The sequence below is a fragment of the Salvelinus sp. IW2-2015 genome, linkage group LG19 (assembly GCF_002910315.2).
Source record: "Salvelinus sp. IW2-2015 linkage group LG19, ASM291031v2, whole genome shotgun sequence".
NCBI lineage: Eukaryota > Metazoa > Chordata > Actinopteri > Salmoniformes > Salmonidae > Salvelinus > Salvelinus sp. IW2-2015.
This window is the reverse complement of record NC_036859.1, coordinates 19,304,022-19,330,510: the sequence shown is the minus strand read 5'-3', so window position 1 is coordinate 19,330,510 and position 26,489 is coordinate 19,304,022. Positions and strand designations below refer to the sequence as shown.

At 43.3% G+C, this 26,489-nt stretch overlaps 1 protein-coding gene across 2 annotated transcripts; it reads right to left on the bottom strand.

The window, feature by feature from the left end:
• Positions 1 to 401: 401 nt before the first annotated feature.
• Positions 402 to 22,153, bottom strand: LOC111979518 (zinc finger CCHC domain-containing protein 2). 2 transcript variants are annotated; one of them, XM_024010113.2, is made up of 13 exons: positions 20,650 to 22,153; positions 19,145 to 19,259; positions 18,515 to 18,585; positions 14,558 to 14,629; positions 7,806 to 7,906; positions 6,600 to 6,685; positions 5,829 to 5,912; positions 5,531 to 5,585; positions 5,322 to 5,445; positions 4,970 to 5,120; positions 4,731 to 4,853; positions 3,155 to 4,507; positions 402 to 2,774 (listed from the first exon to the last, which is right to left on the bottom strand). In XM_024010113.2, exons 1-13 carry the CDS (start codon positions 21,439 to 21,441, stop codon positions 2,716 to 2,718), a joined length of 3,186 nt encoding a protein of 1,061 aa, XP_023865881.1. In that variant the 5' UTR covers positions 21,442 to 22,153; the 3' UTR covers positions 402 to 2,715. The 2 variants fall into 2 exon arrangements, with proteins under 2 accessions (XP_023865881.1, XP_023865883.1); XM_024010115.2 differs by having other exon boundaries at positions 18,515 to 18,582.
• Positions 22,154 to 26,489: the final 4,336 nt, after the last annotated feature.

Here is a 26,489-nt window from a genome sequence, read left to right as displayed (position 1 = left end):
ACCTGGCAGTTTACCTGCTACGGATTTAAACTTTAATAATGGTGAAAACATTGTTCAATGGAAATAAAAGAGAAGACCTTAGATATTCAATGTCTATTGTATATATTTTTTATGGAAGAATAAACCATTTAGAAAGCATTTCGCATTCTGATATAGCATGGGGATCTCCATATTAAAACTTGTGTTGGTTGTTTTTTCATTGATTGCTACCAACTTCCCCGAAAAAAAGTATGTTTGCTTAATTTTGCACAGGAAGGAACTATTGTATAATTACATATTTCAGTTGATACATTAACATTAATCAATAGATTAATTGCACCAGAGGTAACACTACCTCAACCTACAGCACTGCATCTTTAACAACATAAAAGTTCAACAAATACATCAAACAGGCTTGATAGTTCATGTTTTTTTCTCTTTMAATTTTAATTTGAAACATCAAAATAAAGATATTAATCAAAATAAAGTCAACAACTAGGCCTCTTAAATCCAATACAAAACGTTTAAAACTTTAAAAAACGAATTCTGAAAAGCTGCTTACAGATACATTCCACTTTATAAAACGTTCCACTTTACCTGYGTGTCAATTTCAGATAGCTTACATGTTGCGTGCCTGTGTGTTGGTATGCTGGAAAACACAAAACAATCCACCTCAACAGCAGACAGTGAAAGAGAAAGGTGGGTTTCAATCCCACAAACAGGCGATTGTCTTTAACAACAGTGAGTGTTTTACCTTTGTCTAATACAGAAGTTCTCATCTGAGTACAGTAAGTGTGTGTAGTTAGCCTCTTACAGATGTGCACAAATATACACCTACATGCATAATACAATCTCATTGCTGCATGAGAAAGGAGGAATAGGGCACATAAAGTTCTGGCAACAAAGAGCTTRACACAAGCCTACACAAACAGGCAGGAGCCAAACGTTCAATATCTTCAACAGGTACAGTACATGCATGGYGGTAGGATAAGGGACAGTGATTCTGTAGCCCAATCCAAAGATCGACCACTAGCCCCTAACCTTTGCACTTGTGCAGATCAGAAAGGATTGTATAGATGAGAGCAATATGGCAAGAATTCCAGCAATCTTATCAGAAGGCAAGCTCAAGCGAAGATTTTAYCATTGATTACATCTATCTAATTCTTTCAGATCTACTGAAGTGCCGAGGGGTTGACTTTGGATCGACCCAAGTACCTAGGGGGTAGGGATGGGGGGGTTGATTTGGGTCTCAGTAAATCACCTCCTAGAGGAGAGGCTTAGGGGATACATTAACCACAAGAGTCCTCTCATTGCCTGAGAGCATTTGGGACATGACCCACAAAGAACCAAACATAGATATACACACACACACACCCGCACAGACCTGCAAGGATTAGTGYGATTTTGCCCCCAGGTGACAGTTACAAACAAAACAGCAGCATTAGGGTTATAATGTTACTTCAGGATTTTGGCAATGAGGCTCTTTATCTACTTCCCCAGTCAGATGAACTCCTGGATACCATTGTTATGTTAAGAGGTGGTTTCATGAGCCAATGCTAACTAGCATTAGCGCAATGACTGGAAGTCTAGCATGCTAGCAGATACCGTAGACTTCTAGTCATTGCTCTAACGCTAGTTAGCAATTGCACTAGCGCTAGTAAGCAGCTTCCTTCAAACTGCACGCAGAGACATAAAAATGGTATCCACAAATTAATCTGTCTCTGCGGAAGTAGATTGCCAAAAATCCCGAAGTATCCCTTTAACATCATGAATGACAGACATGATTAAGTTAATACATGCTTCACATTAAATCAAGTGGCAACAAATGACAATAAAACGTTCCTTTTTCGCACAAAGATTTTCCTTAAATGGAATACCGTTAGCTTGTAAAACAAATGAAATACAGGGTATTTATGGTACATTCAGAATATTCTGTCAAAAACAAATTACATAAATATTTTMTCTCATAAACCATACATCTTTCCTCCACTTTATGACAATCCAAAAAATAAAAGACCATGTGACGTTTTTGAATATTCACCCCCCCATTTTTTACAATTCACTAATTTTGTTTTTTCAAATAGATTTTTTAAAAATGAAATGAGCTGGTAGGCTTAACTACTARCTGCTTTTTAACTGTATTTTTCTTTTGAACACCTATGCGATAATACAACCCTCTCCATCTTTTCTCTGTGAGGCACTAAGGCATTGTACTACTCACTACCTTCCCTCCCATTACAAGTGCTAGCATATGAAAGAACTGACAGGGAGAACAGAGACTTGAAGTCATGACATGCTTTAGTTGATATAGGCTACTTAGTCTAACATATAACGACTTGAACCAAAGGCAGATTCTGGAAGAATTTAAATGTTCTAAAAAGACCCACATTAAAATCAGAATAGAACAATCTTTCTCTCCAAATCTATCAATCCTTATTGAATGCAAGTTTACCACCACACCATGTAAATATGTGGTTTTCTTTCTTTAAAGTAAGAGACTAGTCTGTAAATGTGAGCTTGTCTCATGCCGGTCTCCAGTGCAAAATACCATCCTCTGAAAAGTCTGGATTCCATTCTTTGCTGAGAAACTAGTCAGGATATTTGCGCGGGTTCTCAAACCCCTAAARGACATTTGGAAGGTATTACAAATTGGTGAAAAACTCAACCCTTTGGATTTCTGGAATCTTTACTGTAGTGAGATAAACAAAGCATTGTCTTGGTCCTCTCTCTGTCATGTCAGTCAGTTTTGTCTGCTTCAGAGGAGTGGRGGGCTGCGTACTTCAGCCGAAAGCCACCTGAAACACACACACAGGAGTGCGTCAGTGTYGCATGCCAAACTAGCCAACAAGTAACCTAAAGAAATGTGATGTCCATAGTCATTATGCTAGCCTTCCAGATTCAGTGTCCTATCAAAAGATGATTTAACACTTGGTTGGGTGTTTAATAGAGCTCTGTAGCGCGTTCAGACAATCCAGGATTTGCTACAGAGAGCGTCAGACATAAAAATGGTGGACAGTGCAAAACACGGTGGGGTAAAAAAAGTTACAAAAGAAAGCTCTGCCTTCCTATACAACATTTTATTTTGCTGAAACAAAAGAGGAATCCTTCTTTTCTCTGCTCTATCACTATGAGAGACTTCACCTCCTCTCTCTGCCACTAGCCTGGCCAGTATTACCTTGCTGCCCGGCGTCCATTGAGGGCTGCTTGCAGTCCTGGGCATAGTGCCCACTGAGCCCACAGTTATAGCAGGAGACGTTGGCACTACTCTTCTTCATGCCCGTGCCCAGTCCCACCGAGGAGAACATGGGTGTGTAGAAACGGTTGAAGGAAGCAGCTGCCATCTGCTGCAGGTTGTATCCAGCCTGGGTGGCCAGCATGTGGTCTGAGTGGGAGGTGTGGAGCAGGGGTCCACTGACGTATTGCGTTGGCGTGGCTGTGTGAGGAGGAGGGGGATAGAAGGGTAGCTGTGTGGTGCCGTTGCTCTGGTGTTGGACCTGACTGCGGTGGCTGGGGTATCCAGTGCTGCACATGGACGAGAGGTGGAAGAGAGGGAGGTGGGTGGCGCTGAAGACCTGGCGCCCCAGCTGGGGAGGGAAGTAGAAGTTGGCGTTGGGGGAGTGGCTACTACCACAGCTGCCACGGCAACCGCAGGTGTTGCAGCTCATCTGCTGTTGCTGTGGAGGTTGGGCCTGCTGCTGGGGTTGCAGCTTTTGCTGGGTCTGCCCTGCTGCCACCCCCGAGCTGCTGCAAGAAGAGGTGCCGTCTCCCTGGGCCGTGCTGTGGGTGAGGGTCAGGGCTTGGCTGGACACGGGGCCGGGGGTGTGAGTGGGGACGGCTGGGAGCAGAGTGGCCTGAACCTGACTGATGGCTGCTGGGGTCACAGTTGCCCCTGAGGAGGGTGTCACGTAGTTAGGGGTGGGTAGGCTGGTGGGTACAGCCAGGGCTTGAGGCCTGGTGTTAGGGTCAGGGAGAGAGGCTGCTCGGGGTAGGGTGGCAGTGGAGGCTGAGTCAGTGGTGATGTATGTTTCCTGCAGGGGGGACATGTGGGAGGTCGGGGGGATGACACCGATTGCACCCATGTGGGGCTGGTGCTGGGGGTTACTGCTTCTACTGTCTGGGCTAGTGTGGGTTTTATAACACTGGAGTATGGGGTGACTGCTGGAGCCTGGGGTGGCTGGCTGTGAGTTCAGGGGTGCAGACACAGACACATGCCTCTGTCTCTCAGGGTCTCCCAGGGAAGCTTGGCTTGGGATGGACTCCTGAGGAACCATGGAGGTGGTCCCAGTCAGTACCCCCTCTGCTGGTGAACCGTCCCCCGGCTGTGAAGTGACAAAGGCCATAACGTCTGGCATGGTGGGCCCATTCTGGACCRTCAGTGGTAGAGGATGTACACTTCGGGGACTGTCAGTGTAGGATGGCTCTTCCTTGTGGGGTACAGGGACCATAGGGTGTACAGTAGCCACAACTTTCCCCCTGCTGTGACCACTCGCCCTCTTCTGCTGGACAGAACAGTAACTCTCAGTAGTGTCTGGGAGAGAGAGAAGCGATCATTAAAGACATCTTGAGGTTCAACAGCACTATTTCACATTAGGACTAAAGACTGAGACATCATGGGCCGGTTTCCAGACCCAGATAAAGCTTTGTCCTGGACTAAATGGAGACTCCACTGAAAGTGCTCTTTAGTCCAGGATTAATCTGGCCCCGGGAAATCTGCCCCATTCGTTCCCCACAGGGGTAGAGGAGCCACTCACCTCTCTCTTCCTCCAGGTCTTCAAGGTCCTCACTCTCCAGACTCTCACGGGCCTCATGCTGGGGGCTGGAGGGGGTACTGGAGCTCTCAGACCACGTGTCTCCATACCTGTCCTGGACTGGCTCTACAGGGGTGGAGGAATGCACTTAGAAAACCACCAATCACAAACATGCATGTTGTTAAAATGTTAACCGTTAAATTGGGGGGGGGAATAGGCTATTGCCAGACATGGTTACTTACTCTCACTGATACCCTGTCTAATCACGTTTGTTGACAGCGGTCTGATGATGCCGTTGGGGATGTAGGCTTTGGCCCCATCACTTCTTCTAACTTCCTCAGGTCTTCTTCTACTCTTTAGTTCTGGAGTGAAAGCCCATTTCTCATCTACCTTCTGAAGAGAGAGCAGAACATTTAACACGCTAAACAAATGTAAATTATCATGATCTAATCAAACAAAAAAGTCAAAAATACAAAAGACATGCTTTTACGGTTAGAACAGATGCCAGTCAGCGTTACAMAGCAGCATATTGACAGTCCTGCTGTTTCTACCAGTTTCTCTAGTGGCCAGGTCAGGGAGAGATGTGTGACTGACCTGATGTGGGTCTGGCCAACAGGACATAACGTCTGCTTTTCCCCTCCCCTCCACCACTCCGTTGTGCTCTAAGTGGACAGCAGGCCTCTGGCTCTCACTCCGGCTGCTCTTTGTCATCTGTATGCTGTAAAGAGAAGGAAAGGATCCTCTTAGTACAACCCATCAGCCACAAGGTCACATGTGTTGGACTGAACAGATAGAGCTCTTACCTCTGGCCTAAGCTGCTGCACTCCGTCTGATGCCCAAGGTGGTGAGACTCTAAGTCTGGGTGAGGGAGAGCAGAATGATGATCGAGAAAGAGAGAGAAGTACGAGTGAACATCAACTATCGATCAATTAAATTCAACTGGCCTTAAATCACATAGGGTGACAGGCAACAAATATCTGTCTGTATGAAATAGCCATTTCCACACACTGTCAACACCACAAAGAACGACAGACAGGCAGAGTAAATGGTTTATATGAGACAGCGATAATAGAAACTACACCATACAGCGCACACACACACCTTCGTCCTGACTAGATGGCTCTGTGCAGTCTTCTTTAAAGTGCTCGGCTGCCTTGCAGGTCTTTCCCAGAGTTATTGTATTATCTGGGTAGGAGAGACCAGATGGTGAGATATTAGGGAATGGCCGACAAGATCCTTCCAGCCTACCTAACATTACAGCTTTGCAGACCTTGAGGCGGTGGAAGTGTGTTAATATTAAACGCTTTACATTTGCAGCCTAGACATCAAAAWTACATTCCTGGTTTATGAATGTCTGTGGTCAATTTGATGCAGCTGTGTGAAACCAATGAGCAATGGATTCCCTTGAATGGTCAGAGGTTTGAGGAAACTTTCMCAAAAATGAATTTAATTTAGTCAATTGATAATGGCTCGGGGTTAATGTGGTGAAACAGCCACCTGGTCCTGCAGCTATGCTGAGAGCTGTTCACTCTGAAGCTGGGTTTATTTCTCTAAGCTGGCCACCAAGCAGTATGGTATTATTTCTGGAGGATTTACCGGTCCTCTGGGAGCACTATTGAAACTGGGCTCAGGGCGTTACTTTCAAAGTCCATAAAAATGTTTTGTTTTTAAAGTGGAGTTAAGTTGACTGAGAAGTTGTTTATTGGTACGATTAGTCAACATGGACCGACCACATCAATCCACATACAAAATCATTCTAGAAGATAAAGGGGTAATTGTGGTCTGTGTTCCAAGGTATCCCTAACCAATCAGGTGGATGGTTTGTGTAGACATGCATTCCTGTACACGTCAGCGGAGCGGGTGATATCTCACCTCCCTGGAGGCTGAGGCATGGGACAAGGAACCTGCAGACCTCTCTTCTCTGCCTGAAGGCTGCTGGGGCTGACAGAAGCATGTCCCTGTCACAGTGGAGAGAGAGAAGAAAGGGAGTTAAAAATAGAAATTACACAGAGGGAGAGAGAAAGTGACTTAGAAATTATAATTGAATGTGTCCTCCATCACCTGTTCTATACTAGAATATCTAATAGCAAGATACAGTAGGTGCACTGTGTAAGAGATCACAAAGTGCTGGTGTGACCTTGGATGGTAGTGAAAAAGAGAAGGGGGAAAAGTGATCCCATCCATATCTGCAATGGAGAAACCACGTCTCCATTGATGGTTTTAGGGACTGACCACCCGCCCGCAGGTGGGCGTCTGACTGACGACATTTTTGCCTGTTTCTACAAATTATGTCCGGAACTCTGTTCAGAGGTGTTAAGTACTCTTGGGCGTGTCAATGCCTTCAGACAGTGTTTCCCAACTCCAGTCCTCAAGACCCCCAACAGTACTCATTTTTAGTGTAGCCCTGGGCAAACACACCTGATTCAACTTGTCAACTAATCATCAAGCCCTAATTGAGTTGAATGAGCTCTTTGTCCCGGGCTACAACAAACATTTGTTCTGTTGGGAGTACTGGGGAATTGGAGTTGGGAAACACTGCCTTAAGGAATGGCTAGTAATGGTAATGACACAGTTGACCTAGATATCAAAGCCTGGGTTCTGACACATGTAATGCCTGGAGGTTATTCACCATAACCATAACTGACAACACTGGAGCTTATGGCAGTGTTGGTGACAGTAACTAGAGGGTAGTCTACTCTACTCAACATGATACGTTGAGGTTTGTGAATAAAACACAGCTCAAGTAGACAGTTTTAGCCATCTCATACAGCAATGTTATTTTATGCCACAGAAGCAAGTCATAAAAGATAAATAGATCTTGAATATCGAGGGAAAAAAAGAACAGCTGGAGTGTAAAACAACAAGAAAGTGTGAACTAGTAGAAAGAGGAGTAAGGAAAGCGCTACTAAGGTACACAATAGTACATTTTGGTAGATAGAAGGTGCTCTTTGGAAAAAGGGGTAAATTGGTCAAAGTGTGAACTCCAAGAAATCAATTTATTTGACTGACAATATGAAAACCCTTGAGATGTCGCATCATTCTGTGTGCTGCAACAGAGAGCAAAAGAGGGAGACTCACTGTAGCGTCCTCTCCAGGTCCCTGGGTTCATACTGGTCTCTCTGGGCCAGTAACCTCACCAGTCCCTTCTCAAAGGGCTCAGAGGACCTCTCACATGGAAGCTGGAATGCAGGGAATCGTACGAGGGGTTATCATAGACATACAGTGCCATCTGAAAGTATTCAGACCCCTTGACTTTTTCCACATTTTGTTACGTTTCAGCCTTATTCTAAAATGGATTCGCTTTTCCCCCCTAAACAATCAACACAAAATACCCCACAACGACAAAGAAAACCATTACCAAATTTATATAAAATAAAATACAACGGAAATATCACATTTACATAAGTATTCAGACCCTTTACTCAGTACTTTGTTGAAGCACCCCAGTCTGAGGTCCTGAGCGCTCTGGAGCAGGTTTTCATCAAGGATCTCTGTACTTTGCTCCGTTCATCTTTCCCTCGATCCTGACTAGTCCATGCCGCTGAAAAACATCCCCACAGCATGATGCTGCCACCACCATGCTTCACCGTAGGGATGGTGCCAGGTTTCCTCCAGACGTGACGCTTGGCATTCAGGCCAAAGAGTTGAATCCTGGTTTCATCAGACCAGAGAATCTTGTTTCTCATGGTCTGAGAGTCTTTAGATGCCTTTTGGCAAACTCAAAGCGGGTTGTCATGTGCCTTTTACTGAAGAGTGGCTTCGTTCTGGCCACTCTACCATAAAGGCCTGATTGGTGGAATGCTGCAGAGATGGTTGTCCTTCTGGATTCTTGGTCACCTCCCTGACCAAAGCCCTTCTCACCCAATTGCTCAGTTTGGCCGGGCAGCCAGCTCTAAGAAGAGTCTTGGTGGTTCCAAACTCCTTCCATTTAAGAATGATGGAGGCCACTGTGTTCTTGGGGACCTTCAATACTGCAGAAATGTTATGGTACCCTTCCCCAGATCTGTGCCTTGACACAATCCTGTCTCGGAGCTCTACTCACAATTTCTTGGACCTAATTTCTTGATCTTTTTGCTCTGACATACACTGTCAACAGTGGGACCTTATATAGACAGGTGTGTGCCTTTCCAAATCATGTCCAATCAATTGAGTTTACCATAGGTGGTCTTCAGTCACGATGATCAATGGAAACAGGATGCACCGGAACTCAACTTCGAGTCTCATAGCAAAGGGTCTAAATACTTACACAAATAAGCTATGTTTAAAATTTATTTTTATACATTTGCAAAAAATGTCTAAAAACCTGTTTTCACTTTGTCATTATGGAGTATTCTGTGTAGAGGCCTGATGATTTTTTWAAATTGAATCMATTTTTGAATAAGGCTGTAACGTAACAAAATGTTGAAAAAGTCAAAGGGTCTGAATACTTTCCGAAGGCAATGTACATACAGTATATTCATAAAGTTTATATATAACATTTAGGGGTATAAAAAAATAGCAAGATGTAGAAATACATTTGAATATACAGTACCAGTTAAAAGTTTGGACACACCTACTCATTCCAGGGTTTTTCTTTATTTTTACTATTTTCTACATTGTAGAATAATAGTGAAGACATTAAAAATATGAAATAACACACATGGAATAATGTAGTAACCAAAAACATGTTAATCAATATATATTTTATATTTGAGATTCTTCAAAGTAGCCACCCTTTGCCTTGATGACAGCTTTGCACACTCTGGGCATTCTCTCAATCAGCTTCATGAGGTAGTCAGCTGGAATGCCTTTCCAACAGTCTTAAAAGAGTTCCCACATATGCTGAGCACTTGTTGGCTGCGTTTCCTTTACTCTGCGGTTCAACTCATCTCAAACCATCTTAATTGGGTTGAGGTCGAGTGATTGTGGAGGCCAGGTCATCTGATGCAGCACTCCATCACTCTCCTTCTTGGTCAAATAGCCCTTACACAGTCTGGAGGTGTGCTTTTGGTTCAAATCAAATCAAACTTTGTCACATGCGCCGAATACAACAGGTGTAGTAGACCTTACAGTGAAATTCTTACTTACAAGCTCTTAACCAACAATGCAGTTAAGGAAAATACCAAAATAAGAAATAAAAGTTATAAATATTTAAAGAGCAGCAGTAAAATAACAATAGCGAGGCTATATACAGGGGGTACCGGTACAGAGTCAATGTGCGGGGGCACCGGTTAGTCGAAGGTAATTGAGGTAATATGTACATGTAAACTCAGCAAAAAAAGAAACGTCCCTTTTTCAGGCCACTCTCTTTCAAAGATAATTCATAAAAATACAAATAACTTCACAGATCTTCATTGTAAATGGTTTAAACACTGTTTCCCATGCTTGTTCAATGAACCATAAACAATTAATGAACATGCACCTGTGGAACAGTCGTTAAGACCCGAACAGCTTACAGACGGTAGGCAATTAAGGTCACAGTTATGAATACTTAGGACATTAAAGAGACCTTTCTACTGACTCTGAAAAACACCAAAAGAAAGATGCCCAGGGTCCCTGCTCATCTGCGTGAACGTGCCTTAGGCATGCAGTAAGGCAGCATGAGGACTGCAGATGTGGCCAGGGCAATAAATTGCAATGTCCGTACTGTGAGACGCCTAAGACAGCGCTACAGAGAGACAGGACGGACATCTGATCATCCTCGCAGTGGCAGACCACGTGTAACAACACCTGCACAGGATCGGTACATCCGAACATCACACCTGCGGGACAGGATGGCAACAACAACTGTCCTAGTCACACCAGGAACGCACAATCCCTCCATCAGTGCTCAGAGTGTCCGCAATAGGCTGAGAGAGGCTGGACTGAGGGCTTGTAAGCTTGTTGTAAGGCAGGTCCTCACCAGACATCACCGGCAACAACTTCGCCTATGGGTACAAACCGACAGTCGCTGGACCAGACAGGACTTGCAAAAAGTGCTCTTCACTGACGAGTCGCGGTTTTGTCTCACCAGGGGTGATGGTCGGATTCGCGTTAATCGTCGAAGGAATGAGCGTTACACCGAGGCCTGTACTCTGGAGCGGGATCGATTTGGAGGGTCCGTCATGGTCTGGGGCGGTGTGTCACAGCATCATCGGACTGAGTTTGTTGTCATTGCAGGCAATCTCAACGCTGTGCATTACAGGGAAGACATCCTTCTCCCTCATATGGTACCCTTCCTGCCACCAGCCATACTGCTCGTTCTGTGTGTGATTTCCTGCAAGACATGAATGTAAGTGTTCTGCCATGGCCAGCGAAGAGCCCGGATCTCAATCCCATTGAGCACATCTGGGACCTGTTGGATCAGAGGGTGAGGGCTAGGGCCATTCCCCCCAGAAATGTCCGGGAACTTGCAGATGCCTTGGTGGAAGAGTGGGGTAACATGTCACAGCAAGAACTGGCAAATCTGATTTTGAACCCCCCCCCCCTTAGTTCAGGGACACATTATTCAATTTCCGTTGGTCACATGTCTGTGGAACTTGTTCAGTTTATGTCTCAGTTGTTGAATCTTATTATGTTCATTCAAATATTTGCACATGTTAAGTTTGCTGAAAATAAACGCATTTGACAGTGAAAGGACGTTTCTTTTTTGCTGAGTTTAGGTAGAGTTATTAAAGTGACTATGCATAGATAATAAACAGTAGCAGCAGTGTAAAAGAGAGGGGGGGTGCAAATAGTCTGGGTAGCCATTTATTAGATGTTCAGGAGTCTTATGGCTTGAGGGTAGAAGCTGTTTAAAAGCCTCTTTGACCTATACGCTCCGGTACCGCTTGCCGTGCCGTAGCAGAGAGGACAGTCTATGAATAGGGTGTTTGGAGTATTTGACAATTTTTAGGGCCTTCCTCTGATACCACCTGGTATAGAGGTCCTGGGTGGCAGGAAGCTTGGCCCCAGTGATGTACTGGGCCGTACGCACTACCCTCTGTAGTGCCTTGCGGTCTGAGGCCGAGCAGTTGCCATACCAGGCANTGGCAGGAAGCTTGGCCCCAGTGATGTACTGGGCCGTACGCACTACCCTCTGTAGTGCCTTGCGGTCTGAGGCCGAGCAGTTGCCATACCAGGCAGTGATGCAACCAGTCAGGATGAACCTTTTGAGGATCTGAGGACCCATGCCAAATCTTTTCAGTCTCCTGAGARGGAATAGGTGTTGTTGTGCCCTCTTCACGACTGTCTTGGTGTGCTTGGACCATGTTAGTTTGTTGGCGATGTGGACACAAAGGAACTTGAAGCTCTCAACCTGCTCCGCTACAGCCCCGTCGATGAGAATGGGGGCGTGCTTGGTCCTCCTTTTCCTATACTCCACAATCATCTCCTTGGTCTTGATCACGTTGAGGGAGAGGTTGTTGTCCTGGCACCACAACCCTATAGGCTGTCTTGTCGTTGATCAGGCCTACAACTGTTGTGTCATCTGCAAACTTAATGATAGTGTTGGAGTCGTGCCTGGGCATGCAGTCATGAGTGAACAGGAGGGGACTGAGCACGCACACCTGAGGGGCCCCCATGTTGAGGATCAGTGTGGTGGATGTGTTGTTACCTACCCTTACCACCTGTGTGCAGCCGTCAGGAAGTCCAGGATCCAGTTGCAGAGGGAGGTGTTTAGTCCCAGGGTCCTCAGCTTAGTGATGAGCTTTGTCGGCACTATAGTGTTGAACGCAGAGCTGTAGTCAAGGAATAGCATTCTCACATAGGTGTTCCTTTTGTCCAGGTGTGAAAGGGCAGGGAGAGATTGGAGATAGAGATTGGAGTGGGTCTAGGTTGGAGTGGGTCTAGGTTTTCTGGGATAATGGTGTTGTGAGCCATGACCAGCCTTTCAAAGCACTTCATGGCTACAGACGTGAGTGCTACGGGTCGGTAGTCATTTAGGCGTGTTACCTTGGTGTTCTTGGGCACAGGGTCTATGGTGGTCTGCTTTAAACATGTTGGTATGACAGACTCTGACAGGGAGAGGTTGAAAATGGCAGTGAAGACACTTGCCAGTTGGTCAGCGCATGCTCGGAGTACACATGCTGGTAATCCATCTGGCCCTGCGGCTTTGTGAATGTTGACCTGTTTAAAGGTTGGCTACGGAGAGCGTGATCGCACAGTCATCCGGAACAGCTGATTCTCTCATGCATGTTTCAGTGTTACTTGCTTCGAAGCGAGCATAGAAGTGTTTTAGCTCGTCTGATAGGCTTGTGTCACTGGGCAGCTTGCGGCTGTGCTTCCCTTTGTAGTCTAATAGTTAGCAAGCCCTGCCATATCTGACGAGCGTCGGAGCCGGTGTAGTATGATTTGATCATAATCCTGTATTGATGCTTTGCCTGTTTGTTGGAGGGCATAGAGTGATTTCTTATAAACTTCTGGGTTAGAGTCCCGCTCCTTAAAGCAGCAGCTCTACCAATTAGCACAGTGCGGATGTTGCCTGTAATCCATGGCTTCTGGTTGGGGTATGTACGTACAGTCACTCTGTGGACGACGTCATTGATGCACGTATTGATGAAGCCAGTAACTGATGTGGTGTACTCAATGTCATCGGAAGAATCCCAGAACATATTCCAGTCGGTGCTAGCAAAACAGTCCTGTAGCTCAGCATCTGCTTCATCTGACCACTTTTTTATTGACCGAGTCACTGGTTCTTCCTGYTTTAGTTTTTGCTGGTAAGCAGGAATCAGGAGGATAGAATTATGGTCAGATTTGCCAAATGGCGGGTGAGGGAGAGCTTTGTACACGCCTCTGTGTGTGGAGTAAAGGTGGTCTAGAGTTTCTTCGCCCTCTGATTGCACATTTAACATGCTGGTGGAAGTTATTGTCCTTAAAAAACGAATTATAGTCCCACTATGCACAAACCAGATGGCATGGCATATTGCTGCAGAATGCTGTGGTAGCCATGCTGGTTAAGCGTGCCTTGAATTCTAAATAAATAAATCACTGACAAGTGTCACCAGCAAAGCACCCCCACACTATCACACCTCCATAATTCACGGTGGGAACCACACCTGCGGAGATCATCCGTTCACCTACTCACAAAGATACAGCGGTTGGAACCAAAAATGTCAAATTTGGAATCAGACCAAAGGACAGATTTCCACCAGTCTAATGTCCATTGCTCGTGTTTCTTGGCCCAAGCAAGTCTCTTCTTCTTATTGGCGTCCTTTAGTAGCGGTTTCTTTGCAGCAATTCAGCCATGAAGGCCTGATTCACACAGTCTCCTCTGAACAGGTGATGTTGGAAATAAAAGGGTGGCTACTTTGAAGAATCTCAAATATAAAACATATATTTACTTTTTTGGTTACTACATGATTCCATATGTGTTATTTCATAGTGTTGATGTCTTCACTATTATTCTACAATAAAGAAAATAGTAAAAATAAAGAAAAACCCTGGAATTAGTAGGTGTGTCCAAACTTTTGACTGGTACTGTATGTTACAATATTAGTATTAGCATGCACACAGAGCATTGAGTGACTAGAAAGCACATGCATACATTTGGAAAGTAAACACTGCATCTGTGTTGGCAGATGGCTGTGGAGCTAGCTAATTAAACAGAAGTTAATCCCCCAAAATCAAAGCCCTAACAGCACTAAAATGAATATGATCTGATTGCATACGACAAGATCTATACAGGAATCCAAAAAACCTCCTGGTCTGTGGAGCAACAATATACTGTGTGCGAAGTGTGCAGACCTCTCATCTATTTATCCGTAAGACAACATCCACATATCATCAGACCTCTTATACAGACGGCAGATAGTGTGACTTTATTTCACCAGACATTAAATCCAGTATCTTCTAGGCCTATAATCTATTGATGGGGATATGATTTTCTCTCATACCTTGGACAGAAAGTCATATAGCTCATGGTGAGTCTTGGTCACTGTGCTCCACGTTGAGTCAGACCACTGGACCTGGAAGAGGGGAGGAAGACATCATTCATCAGTATGCTTTACCAAACACACATCATATACATTGCTTTAGACAGCATGTCATTCACCTGAAATATGCAGATGAAACAAAGTATGGTATTATTTGATACTTGGCAGTCAACCACTTAACTACATTCTGGAATCTGGAGGAGACACCACACTCCATTTGGTGATGTAGTTTAGTATTTAGATCGTCCGATGTATCCTCATAAGTCACTTTGAATTAAACACGCACAGACAAGGTCAGCTCCACTCTAAACTCCTGCTCAGAATGTTTGAGGTATTTGATTTTGTAGCCAAAGCGGGTCATTGCATACCTTAGTTATGGAAGTAAATAATGATCTTAGAAAGAGCTAGGTTGGAATTTCTCCTGACATGTTTTGAGCAGAAAAACATAACAAGCTCCCTTACGTACCCTGATAGTCGTTCCCTTGAAAGGATGTTTTCCCATTGGGAAGAAGAACAAAAACTCACCCTGGACTACTCTTGACAAGTTTGCATACCAATAGAGGGCCTTTGATAATTTACACTAAGATTGAGTTAGTGTACTAAGAAAAAAACTGAACATTTCAACCATCTTGTATCAACACTTATCTAGACCTGCTCTGAAGGGAGTGGTGCCATACTGTCCTTTCAAAACATTACCCCGCTGGCCCTAAATATTCACAAATCATCTGAATCTTTAGAAAAACATACCAAGAGGTGCTTTCTGTTGCCTCTCAAAGCAGACTAAATAATGAATGGTGACAGATTGAGTAGTAGGTTTTAGTCTCAGCCGCTCACCTCACTCAGACGGTTAGAGTGAACTGATGTTCTCTCATGCTTTGGAGGCCAAGAGAATAGGAAGGATTTTATTGGGCTCTGATCTGATTCAGTTAGGCTACTAGCCTCAATTTATTTTTTTCATTTTTTGGGTTGCTCTGATAGTTGTATGTGTATGTAGCCTAGCATTTCAGAAACAATTGTTGACTGTGAGACTTTTAGGCTATAGTGCTCAAACACAGACAAGCACATACTTTTTCTTGTTTTTTTATCTGATGCTTATACCGTGTGTGGAAGGCTATATGAAAATATTATACTCTGTAAATAATAMATTTTTTGAATGTGACATTCCATCATCACTGGGACCAATAATCTGCTCCGCAGGGGGATCTGAACACAACAAGCTCTTTCACAGCCTGGCAGTCTACTCCACTCTGTCCATCACAGAGTTAACCTGTGGAGTCTGGTAGTTGGTGCTCCCCTACTGAACGCCAATCAGTCCCAAATGGCACCCTATTCCCTTTGTAGTGCACTACTTTTGACCAGGGTCCAGCTCTGGTTAAAAGTAGTGTACAACACAGGGAATAGGGTACCATTTGGGAAACGGATCTTCACCTTGATCCCTGACCTGACAAAGGTGAATGAAAATGCACTCATCAACTTGAAGTGGGATATAAAAAATTCTGTTGCTCTTTGAATACAATGTACATTTCGCTAATATGTTTATACCCAAATAAATTAAATTTAACTCCCAAACTTTCTTTCAACACTTGAGCTGCTTCCAACCTTGACTAGTGTAAATACCTCAGACACTAAAGGGACTGATAGCGAGAGTCGTTTTGGCGTTAGCAGCCAGGCTAGGCTCCTTATAAACATCTGAATAATAATGTCTGATTTGTAGGCCCAGTTCAAGCTGGACACAGGAAGTAGTGGTTTGTCTAGTATGTCTGCCCTTCACAAAAGGAGAGACAAAAGGAAAACAGTGAGCTTTGAAAACCAATGATTAATGAGTGTTTTAAAACCCAAGTCCTCTCTGATCAGGGTGACAAGATAACCAACATTTTTGTTATTTAGTTTAGAACAAATAAAGGAGCCAAGGATGTAATTCCCATCGCCTTAGTGGAAAAGTGAATAACGCTGAATGAATGTGAAACAATTCAGCAAGTAATATGCTAGGCCTACTTCTCAAAGCATTGTTTTACACTGAACTCAGCACAGGCCTACCCTAGTATTACAGGCTACTCTTAGTTGTGTTGTTTATAGCCTAGAGTAGACAGAGTGAAATTCCTCCTGTGCTGAAGATGATGGATGTTCTCCCCTATTTAACTCACTAACACCCTCTTTCATATACCATGCCCAGCGGAGCAGATGGCACAGCCCAGCAAGCCACTTTCTCTTCCGTGTGTGTGTGTGTGTGTGTGTGTGTGTGTGTGTGTGTGTGTGTGTGTGTGTGTGTGTTGGTTCTTCTATCCTTGTGGGGACCTAAAATCCCTAAGTCCCCACAAGGATAGTAAAACAATAAATTCTCCCTCATGGGAACATTTTCCACATCCCCATATGGACAAAGGCTATTTTAAGCTTAGGGGTTAGGTTTAGGGTTACAATTAAGGTTAGAACTAGGGTAAGGGGKTTTTGGTTAGGTTTAGGGTTACGGGTTAAGGTTAGGGAAAATAGGATTTTTAATGGAAATTAACTTTAGGTCCCCACGAGGAAAGAAGAACAAAATGTGTGTGTGCGCGTCAGTTTCCAGCTCTGGCTAGCAGCAACATTTTATCACGGTCCCCCTCCACATTTCAGCCAAGAGGGTTTCAACTGCCAGTTGATTCCTTACACAGTCTGTACAGTGCCTCTTAACTTAGGCTACATTGGTGCATCCTTTTCAAGTAGGCTATAAGACAGCAGGGTTCAATAACAGATAAACCCTTCTCCAGCACCAAAAAAGCCTGGAGAGCAGGTTTCAGAAACCTGTTGGACCAAACACAATCCTCTCACTGAGATATCTCCCTTAGACCAAGGGAATTCTAGCCTGGAATGTGAGGAAACTTAACCTGTTAGGCTAACCGAAGACTTCATTCTGCCCAGCCACACAGATGATGAGGATGGGTATTGGGTCAAGGCCAGGACGGCCATTCCTTCCATTCATGAGTGTCACACACACCTCCACGCAGTCACACACTGTCAGTACCCCTGTCTCTGTAGAGCAGACTACGCAGAAACAGGTAAGGTTAGAAGTCTCCTCAATGAAGCTCTTCTTGTTATCCATATAACTCTGAGCCGATGTTAACTGTTAAGTGACCAACACAACACTCATTATCGTTAGCATGTGTTGGCAGTATGTTCTAGTTACTTAGCTAAGTAGCCTTCATGGTTTTGGTCAATTTCAGTAGATCACAGATAAGGACAGCATTAGTCAGAAATACGTCTATTCTATTACTACTTCAGCTATCTGAGCAAAAGCATCAGCAATGTTGTGGTGAGGACATCATCTCATGATCTCAGTGTTGTGAAATCTTGGAGCTACCCTCAAGTCTTTCAACCCTCTAGTCTAAATGGAAGAATATCCGTTTTTTACAGGCTGATATGATGCCGCCGCAAGCTTGTAAAAACCGTCACGGCAGATGTTATGGGGTCGCGAACAATCAAGGACATATTTCCACCAGATTGTGTYCTCTTGCAAAGGAGGACAGCATGTGAATAGGAGGGAGCAATCCTTCCTGCTGTCCTATTTAACCTGGCTCTCTCCGTCTTGCTCTCCTCCTCCCCCTCAGACTCCTCAGCACAGTGCTGCTTGTCACAATGCCTGGCTGATGCCTGGCCATAGAGGACGGACTGTTGAGTCAGGGCCAGGCAAAGTCTTAGATCTCTGCCTGGCCAGATGTTGTAAGAGAACATTGCATGATTTACAGAAAAAAATTGAAAATATTGCATGGACAATCTGAAGCTCAGGATAAACGKTTTTTTTTTGGTGACATAATTTGAATGTGAGGAAGCGCAAATCAATCTGGTGGTCAACAATATATAGGCCTAATAAAAATATGTATACCTACACACTACAGGGATATGCTTCAAAAATCATGAAAAATTAGAGTTCAAACATGAACATACCTCAATACTGTATTCCCTGTTTCCTCGGTTCCAAAAGATCTTCTTTAGTTCAATCTTGTCAATGTGAACTGCTACAGGAAGAAAGAAGACCAGGGTTATTCTTTTGAGAAATTAATTGCTGTTCACCCAAATGTAATATTGATTACCACAGAATACATTGAACACTGTTAAAGGAATGGCATTGCTCTCCTTACCCAGAGTCAGAAGAACTCATGGGACACCATTTTTATGTCTCTGCATGCAGTATGAAGGAAGTTAGCAGTAGTTTCACAAGCATTGCTACTGTACCTGTAGACTTCCAGTCATTGCGCTAACACTAGTTAGCATTGGCTTGGGAAACTACCGCAAACCTCCTTCATAGTGCATGAAGAGACATAAAAATGGTATCAACGAGTTCATCTGCCTCTGTGTAAGTAGAACATGGGCATCAATGCAAGAATCTCACAGTATCAGTTTTAAACTACAGATAATTGGAATATATCCCATCTATTGAGCCATATTTTACCATTTGTTTGGGTCTCTTGTTTTACCTCAAACACACTAGGCTAAAATACATCTTGTTTGAACACTCCTCTCGACATGTGAATGAGAGACCTCAGAGGATGCAATAACAAACAGGATTGAGACTACCTTCTCTCTGAGATAAGGTCCTGTTGGGGAGCTGATTGGGGATACAGCAGGCTGACTGACCCATGTCAGTGCTCCTGAGGCTGAGGTCCTCCTTTCGCAGGGTATGTTGCTTCTGCTGCAACCAAGAAAGTGAAGAGATTGGTGCTTTTGTAAAAAAAAGAAATGTGCGTTCTCCCCCAATAATAGTCCCACTAAACAACTTCCCCCTTACAACACTTAACTGGAACCAATACTAATTTCCTACTCTCCACATGCTTTGAAAAGTACATTTTTTCTCCTTTTTCAGTTTAATTTATACTCATAAGTCAGCGCCGTTTTGATTAGAAATACCACCTATCCGCAGGAAAGTGTAGGCTAACTGTCTTAATGAGACATATAATTATGCTGAGAGACAGCCAAGAGGGCATGACAGAGTGCTCCTATAAGAGAGCAGTCAGTCAGACAGATGAGAGAGAGAGGGTGTTTGTCTCATTCAAACTCCTGGGCTTTTCATTGGATGCCAGAGAGAAAGAGGGGGGGAGAGAGAGRGAGAAAGAAAGAGGGGGAGAGAGAGAAAGAAAGAGGGGGAGAGAGAAAGTGAAAGACAAATAGAGAGGGGAGAGAAAAAGGTTTCTCCAACACAATGCAAAGTAAGATCACAATGCAACCATTCACAAGAATGCTGGGTGTTCCCATTCATAATAGCTAGCTACTATGGAGAAGATGACAGAAGACACAGTAGCCGTGGCCAGCATGTCTGCTGAAACCAGATAAGCGGTGTCTCTCTCTATTCTCCTGATTGAAAAAGTGATCTTCATTCTATGACGTCTGTCATTTTGTGACAGCACAATGAACTCGGCTTGTAGTCATATGGCCATGCACYCAAGACTGTTCTTGGAAATGAAACTGCTTTAAGCAATACTTGGTATGAAAGGGTTGAACCTCTTTCCTCTCTTTTTAGGCTAACTCCACAAGTCTATTCACATCAGTACATGCTACGTTATTACAGTCTATCCCTACAGCAATTATTTGGTCCCACTTTACCAGAAATAAAGTGCTACATTGCGTCATCTGAACTAAAATCTTATTCCATATAGATTTTGTATAAAAAAGTAATCTGTTCATTCCTATGATCTAGGTGGCCAGTAACATTTTAGAAAAACAGGTTATTCTTGTTTAAGTAGTACCTACCTAATTAATTATTGTCAAAGTAAAAGTCAGGTGAAAGTCTTACTGGGGAACGCCCCCTGTGGACTTGTCAACGTCATATGTACCAGGGCCCCCCAAGGGGATGGGTGCATTTCAATAGTCAACAGTAGCAAAGCCTTCGCTGGCTTTCTTCTCGTTTCCTCACCTGCACTGATCTAACGGCACAGGATAATAAATGTGATGGGAGCCTTTCACCTGCTCAGTTCAATGACAATAAGAAGTGAGGTAATGAGTTGAGCTAAGGAGACGAGGTAAGGTGAGGAGCCCCCTTTGGATTCACTCTTGAGACGCACTTAAACTGTCAATGTGATGCTTACCTGGACGCTCGGGCGGTTGTGGCAATACCTTCTCTCCTCTATGGCCCGTTCCACATTGTCCAACTGGTGCCTGGCAGTGTCCCTCTGGTGAAAAGAGAACGCCGGGTGCAGCGAGGCCATGGTGAAAAGCAGCGCCAAGTGCTCCAGGGAACCCGACTCTGCCTCCAGTGGAGGCCCACTGGGATGCTCCAATCTCCCGGACTTCATTCCACCATTGCGAGGGGAATGTTGATCAGGTACATTCTGAGTGCTCCCACGTGGAGATACTGGAACGCCATGATAAGTATTCAAGTACAGCGCTGGATCCATATGGTTCAAAGCACGATAAAGTGTGCCCGCGCATTCTCTGTTTTCAGATCTCAAAAGTGACAGGCAGACAAGTAGTTTGGCACGAACGACAGGGTCGGCGACGTCCATAAGGAGGCCCAAGTCAGTTTGACTGTTCGCCCTTATCTCAAAGTCTCGGAAGACGTGGAAATCTTTCCGTGCAAGGTCCTCAAGGCAGGATCCGAAAAAGCGAAGCTCAAGCGGTTGACACATATGAAGTATTCCGTACATAAACTCTATCCGCTTTGCTGGGTTGAGGTGCAAGCCGAACCACTCAAACACCGTCTCCTTGTCAATTTGCGACAGGCGACACGATTCCCTCGTTGAATCCTTGAACCGGTGGCTCACACCACGGTACGGAATAGAATCAATAGTGAGACTGTTGTAATCGGTATTTTCCTGCTCGTCTTCGACGGTATGGTATTCTTCCTCCGCCGTTCGCATGGGCAGCTTAATTTTCAGCATGATCAACTCTGACAGGATTTGTTAGCGATTATCAATTGATTCAAATGTATCGGAGCATTACATACTCGCTCCGTTCGCATCTGTACACTACCGCGGAGTTGTATTTATGTGATATTAGAAGGAAATTAAAGTGAGATTATGTATAGCTGGCTCAGTAACTCATTTTCATGCACTGACTGTACCACTCGAAAATCCCATAGTTGACTCCTCCCATCTTTCATCAAACTGCTGGGTCCTAACTTCATCCGACCCTGAACCGGGTCGTGACAAGGGTGCATTTACCAGAGGTCACCGAAGCCACTTTCTCTCATTAATGTAAAAACATAAAACATTTTAACTAAACGTGTCACAATGGATTGTTATTCGATTTCATTCGATATTCGATATATAATTGCATGAAACTGTGAAGTGCAGTTCACTGAAACATATTTACACAATAGAGAGAGTAATGGCGTCGTTTTGTAGGTACCACCTCGGTCATGGCTAGAAGGGATCCAGCTTCTGTTCTGAGATTTAAAAAACATGTTTTTACCTTTATTTAACTAGGCAAGTCAGTGAAGAACAAATTCTTATTTACAATGACGACCTAGGAACAGTGGGTTAACTGTCTTGTTCAGTGGCAGTACGACAGATTATTAGCATGTCAGCTCGGGGATTCGTTCTAACAACCTTTCGGTTACTGGCCCAACGCTCTAACCCCTAGTCTACCTGCCGCCCCGATCGTCACTTTTTTAATTTTTAAGCATTTATGAAAAAATACATAAAGGCTTCATAATTTATAATGTTCAGGTTAACTGACTGATTGTTTTATAGAACAAATCCTATAAAATCGAATAAACCTGTGTTAACCTCAGATGTTATTTTCAGCGTTTATTCCAAACCCCTATTCTTTCCCCATTAATTTTGCCGATAGGATTTTCTGAACGAACCAGAGGTAAATCATTGACGTTTTTTAGGACTACAAGCTGGCTAGCTCTATATTGCACAAGATATAGTCAAATATTTTTTATAACTAACCCATGATAGATGTTTCCAATGTGATGAAATTAATCATTGTGGGCAGAACAAGTGAGGAGGTAAAGCCAAACAGGAGCTACTAGTGAGATCCTATTGGCGCGTTCTAACATTTACTTACATATTCCCGTTAGGGAACGCCTACTCTGTGAAGTGCGTGTGTGCAATAACTCCATTCGCGTGTACTCTTTCTAAACAACGTAATTTAAAAAAACTTTGGCAAAGGGTAAGTCTACAAAAAGCCGTCCACTCTGTTACAGATTCTAGTTTTGGAAACAGAACACTGTATGGGGATCAAATGTTTCATTGATGATACAATTAGCAGAATGTCGGCAAAATCCATCTCACTCCATCTTCTCACACTGCCAGCCACTGGGATTCATCTCATCACCATATTTCGTAGTTAGTGGAAACGCCAACCAGATGCTACATTACATCCGTTTTTAATATCTGTCTCATTGTTCTATCTGTGATATAGTTGCCATATACTGTAGCTAGATTAATTAATGTAAAGAAATTGAGTTGTATTATGCACGAGTTTTCTTATCTTTGTCAACAGATGGCAGTATTTCATTACAATCCACTAGGGGCCTGTACTCTGCCACAGACAGTAGATTACAGAAAACACAGTGAATACCAGGGATGGGCAACTTTGATGAGGATGGGGGCCACAAAAATATCTGAACTCATCATGAGGGGCCACAATGGCTCGCAGGTCTGCATACCCACATACTGTACATACCCACACATGCAGTCAGTGCCATCCCTAGCCTTTTGGGGGCCTGTCATGCCAAATAATGTCCGCTAGCCAAATAGTGTCCCCCTCTACTTCACAATGGGATTCAATAAACTATTASCGTCTGTTGCTATATTAACGGTGTGATGTCCTAATGATTAGAATTGTGGATATCATTACAGCCTAAATGACGTTCTTTTCATCATCGCTATGCAACAAGTTTTGTTAAGCTAATAAAATGAAAACATCAATTCTAACTACTTTTTGGTACCTTGTTAACATTACAACATGAAATCCATGTCTAAACGTTGCTAAATGGCAAAGAAAATGTGTAATCTGCTTGACACATTAAAGTTACTTACCTTACAGATCACGAAGTCAACTAATTTCCACTCAATTCATATGAAAATCCATTTGATTCATACACTGGCTTGTCTGGCTGTCATGTTTTTATTTTAATCTGCCCTTCCCTTGTCTACACTGAAATAATATAATTCCAGTAGTCCTCTATTATGATTCATTGTTTTCTATCTCACATTGCTCATTAGTACCCCCTCGTGGTTGAATATATATGTATCTGTTAGGTTCTAGGATACAACAATGAATAATGTGGAACAAATAAATACCATCAAATGATACCTTACAACTTACAATAATGAACACCTTATGAAACAGCTGTGAAAACCACCCTGCCAATATTTAAGATTTTAATACATAAATAATGATAATTTTTTGGTACAGTTGTCATTTAAACATTTTTTTATTTTATTTCACCTTTATTTAACCAGGTAGGCTAGTTGAGAACAAGTTCTCATTTACAACTGCGACCTGGCCAAGATAAAGCAAAGCAGTGCGACACAAACAACAACACAGAGTTACACATGGAATAAACAAGCGTACAGTCAATAACACAATAGAAAAAAATAAAGTCTATATACAGTGTGTGCAAATGGCATGAGGAGGTAAGGCAATAAATAGGCAATAAATAGGCCATAGTAGCGGAGTAATTACAATTTAGCAAATTAACACTGGAGTGATAGATGAGCAGATGATGATGTGCAAGTAGAGATACTGGTGTGCAAAAGAGCAGAAAGTAAATAAAAACAATATGGGGATGAGGTAGGTAGATTGGGTGGGCTATTTACAGATGGGCTATGTACAGCTGCAGTGATCGGTTTGCTGCTCAGATAGCTGATGTTTAAAGTTGGTGAGGGAAATATAAGTCTCCAGCTTCAGCGATTTTTGCAAATCATTCCAGTCATTGGCAACAGAGAACTGGAAGGAAAGGCGGCCAAAGAGGTGTTGGCTTTGGGGGTGACCRGTGAGATATACCTGCTGGAGCGCGTGCTACGGGTGGGTGTTGTTATCGTGACCAGTGAGCTGAGATAAGGCGGAGCTTTACCTAGCATAGACTTATAGATGACCTGGAGCCAGTGGGTCTGGCGACGAAWATGTAGCGAGGGCCAGCCGACTAGAGCATACAGGTCGCAGTGGTGGATGGTATAAGGGACTTTGGTGACAAAACGGATGGCACTGTGATAGACTGCATCCAGTTTGCTGAGTAGAGTATTAATTTAATTTCACAGATTATTTTTTGTACACACACATGGCAATCAGACTGCAATACTTAATTCTGGTGTGTGGAATAAAGAGGTCGGTGCTGTGTGATTGGGAGGTTMTGCCTGTCATTTGTTCTCAACAGGCAGTCTCGGAAGGGGGACTTGAAGAGGAAGACTGCGAAGTCCAGGCAGTGCTGCTTTCTTTGTTCTGAGTGTTTGCAGTGCTWGTGTTTTTAGTTCATCTGTGTATCTCGCATATTATATGCCCAGTATGATACGGCTAGCAAACTTTATTAGCAGATAATGACACCATGACAATAATAGCAGCTTTATAGGATGCAATGAGATGGAGGAGGGGATGGGATGAGTGGGCAAATTATTGGGTAATCAGAAGTCACTAGATGCAGAATTTCATCTGGAGGGAGATGAGAGAAAGAGTTAAAGGATGAGGAGAGAGGAAAGATGCAGAATCAAGAAATGCTTGATCAGGTGCTGCGGCTAGTTCTTCCTGTCATTTGTCCTCGACAGGCAGCCAGTCTCAGTCAGGGGTTCAATAACATGGGCTTGGTTTAGTTGGAGCCCTCTCACCACGTCAAGGTACAGGCCAAGATTAATTAAGGCATTTAACCCCCTATTCTATCTTTGTAGTGTTTGACCTGATGGGGCTTGGATAGGTGTAGCAATATGGTGATGACTCAACCCTGCTGTGTAATGGACTCCAGGAGACTTCTGCCATATTACAGACACAAATCTAGAACCTTCAGTTATGCAAACACTAACTAGAAACCAATGTCCAATTCCATACCAACCCTGGCCTAAAATTTGATTTAATTCAGATTGGTCAAAAGACAAATTAGTGGAAAAAAAGATCCAAATTGGGCTGCCTGTCTAAACGCATCCCACTTATCCTGAATAAATAATTGCTATAATAAGACTAATAATGGCTTAAAAAGTGTGTTACAATGAGGACAACTCAAAATGATGTCCCAAGTATGTCAGTTATATGTTTTTATATCACCAGAATAGTGGTAAAAATATGCCAAAAAGCTGTCAGAATTACTGGGTTTTGTAGCTGTTTCAAATATTTTGCATTAAAACACTTAGAAAATATTTTAGAAGCATTCATTGATGTCTATTGATTAAAACATTATGCAATATGATTCTAAATATAACATATATGTCTTGAATACTGTCATATACACAGCATTTTAACATAATGTTCTAACAAACCACCTGAAGATGCAGGAATCAATGCTATTTGTGACATTATTGTTTCATTGATGAGTCAGTCTAGGTAAATCATTAGATCTGATAGCAAAAATGTACTGATTAAATGGGTCCACCCAATAGAATGCACCATTGTTGTTTGATAGTAATTTTCCATGAGCATGTGAACATTCCAACTTGTTTCAACATTATTTTATCAGCCTGCATACGCTTTTGTATARACTCCCTTAATATAACAAGATGTAAAGGTGTGAAAAACATAGAAAGCTACTCTTTTGGAGACATTATCATATAACAATTTGATCAGGGGCTTGTGGGGAACAATTTAATAACATCAAACCTTTGCCACCTCAAAGTGGACCCATTTTCCCACAGACTATTATGCCATTTAGCAGATGCTTTTTTATCCAAAGCAGTTTACAGTCGTGCGTACATACATTTTATGTATGGCTGGCCCCAGAAGGAATCAAACTATCAACCCTTGGCATTGTAAGCGYCATGCTTTACCAACT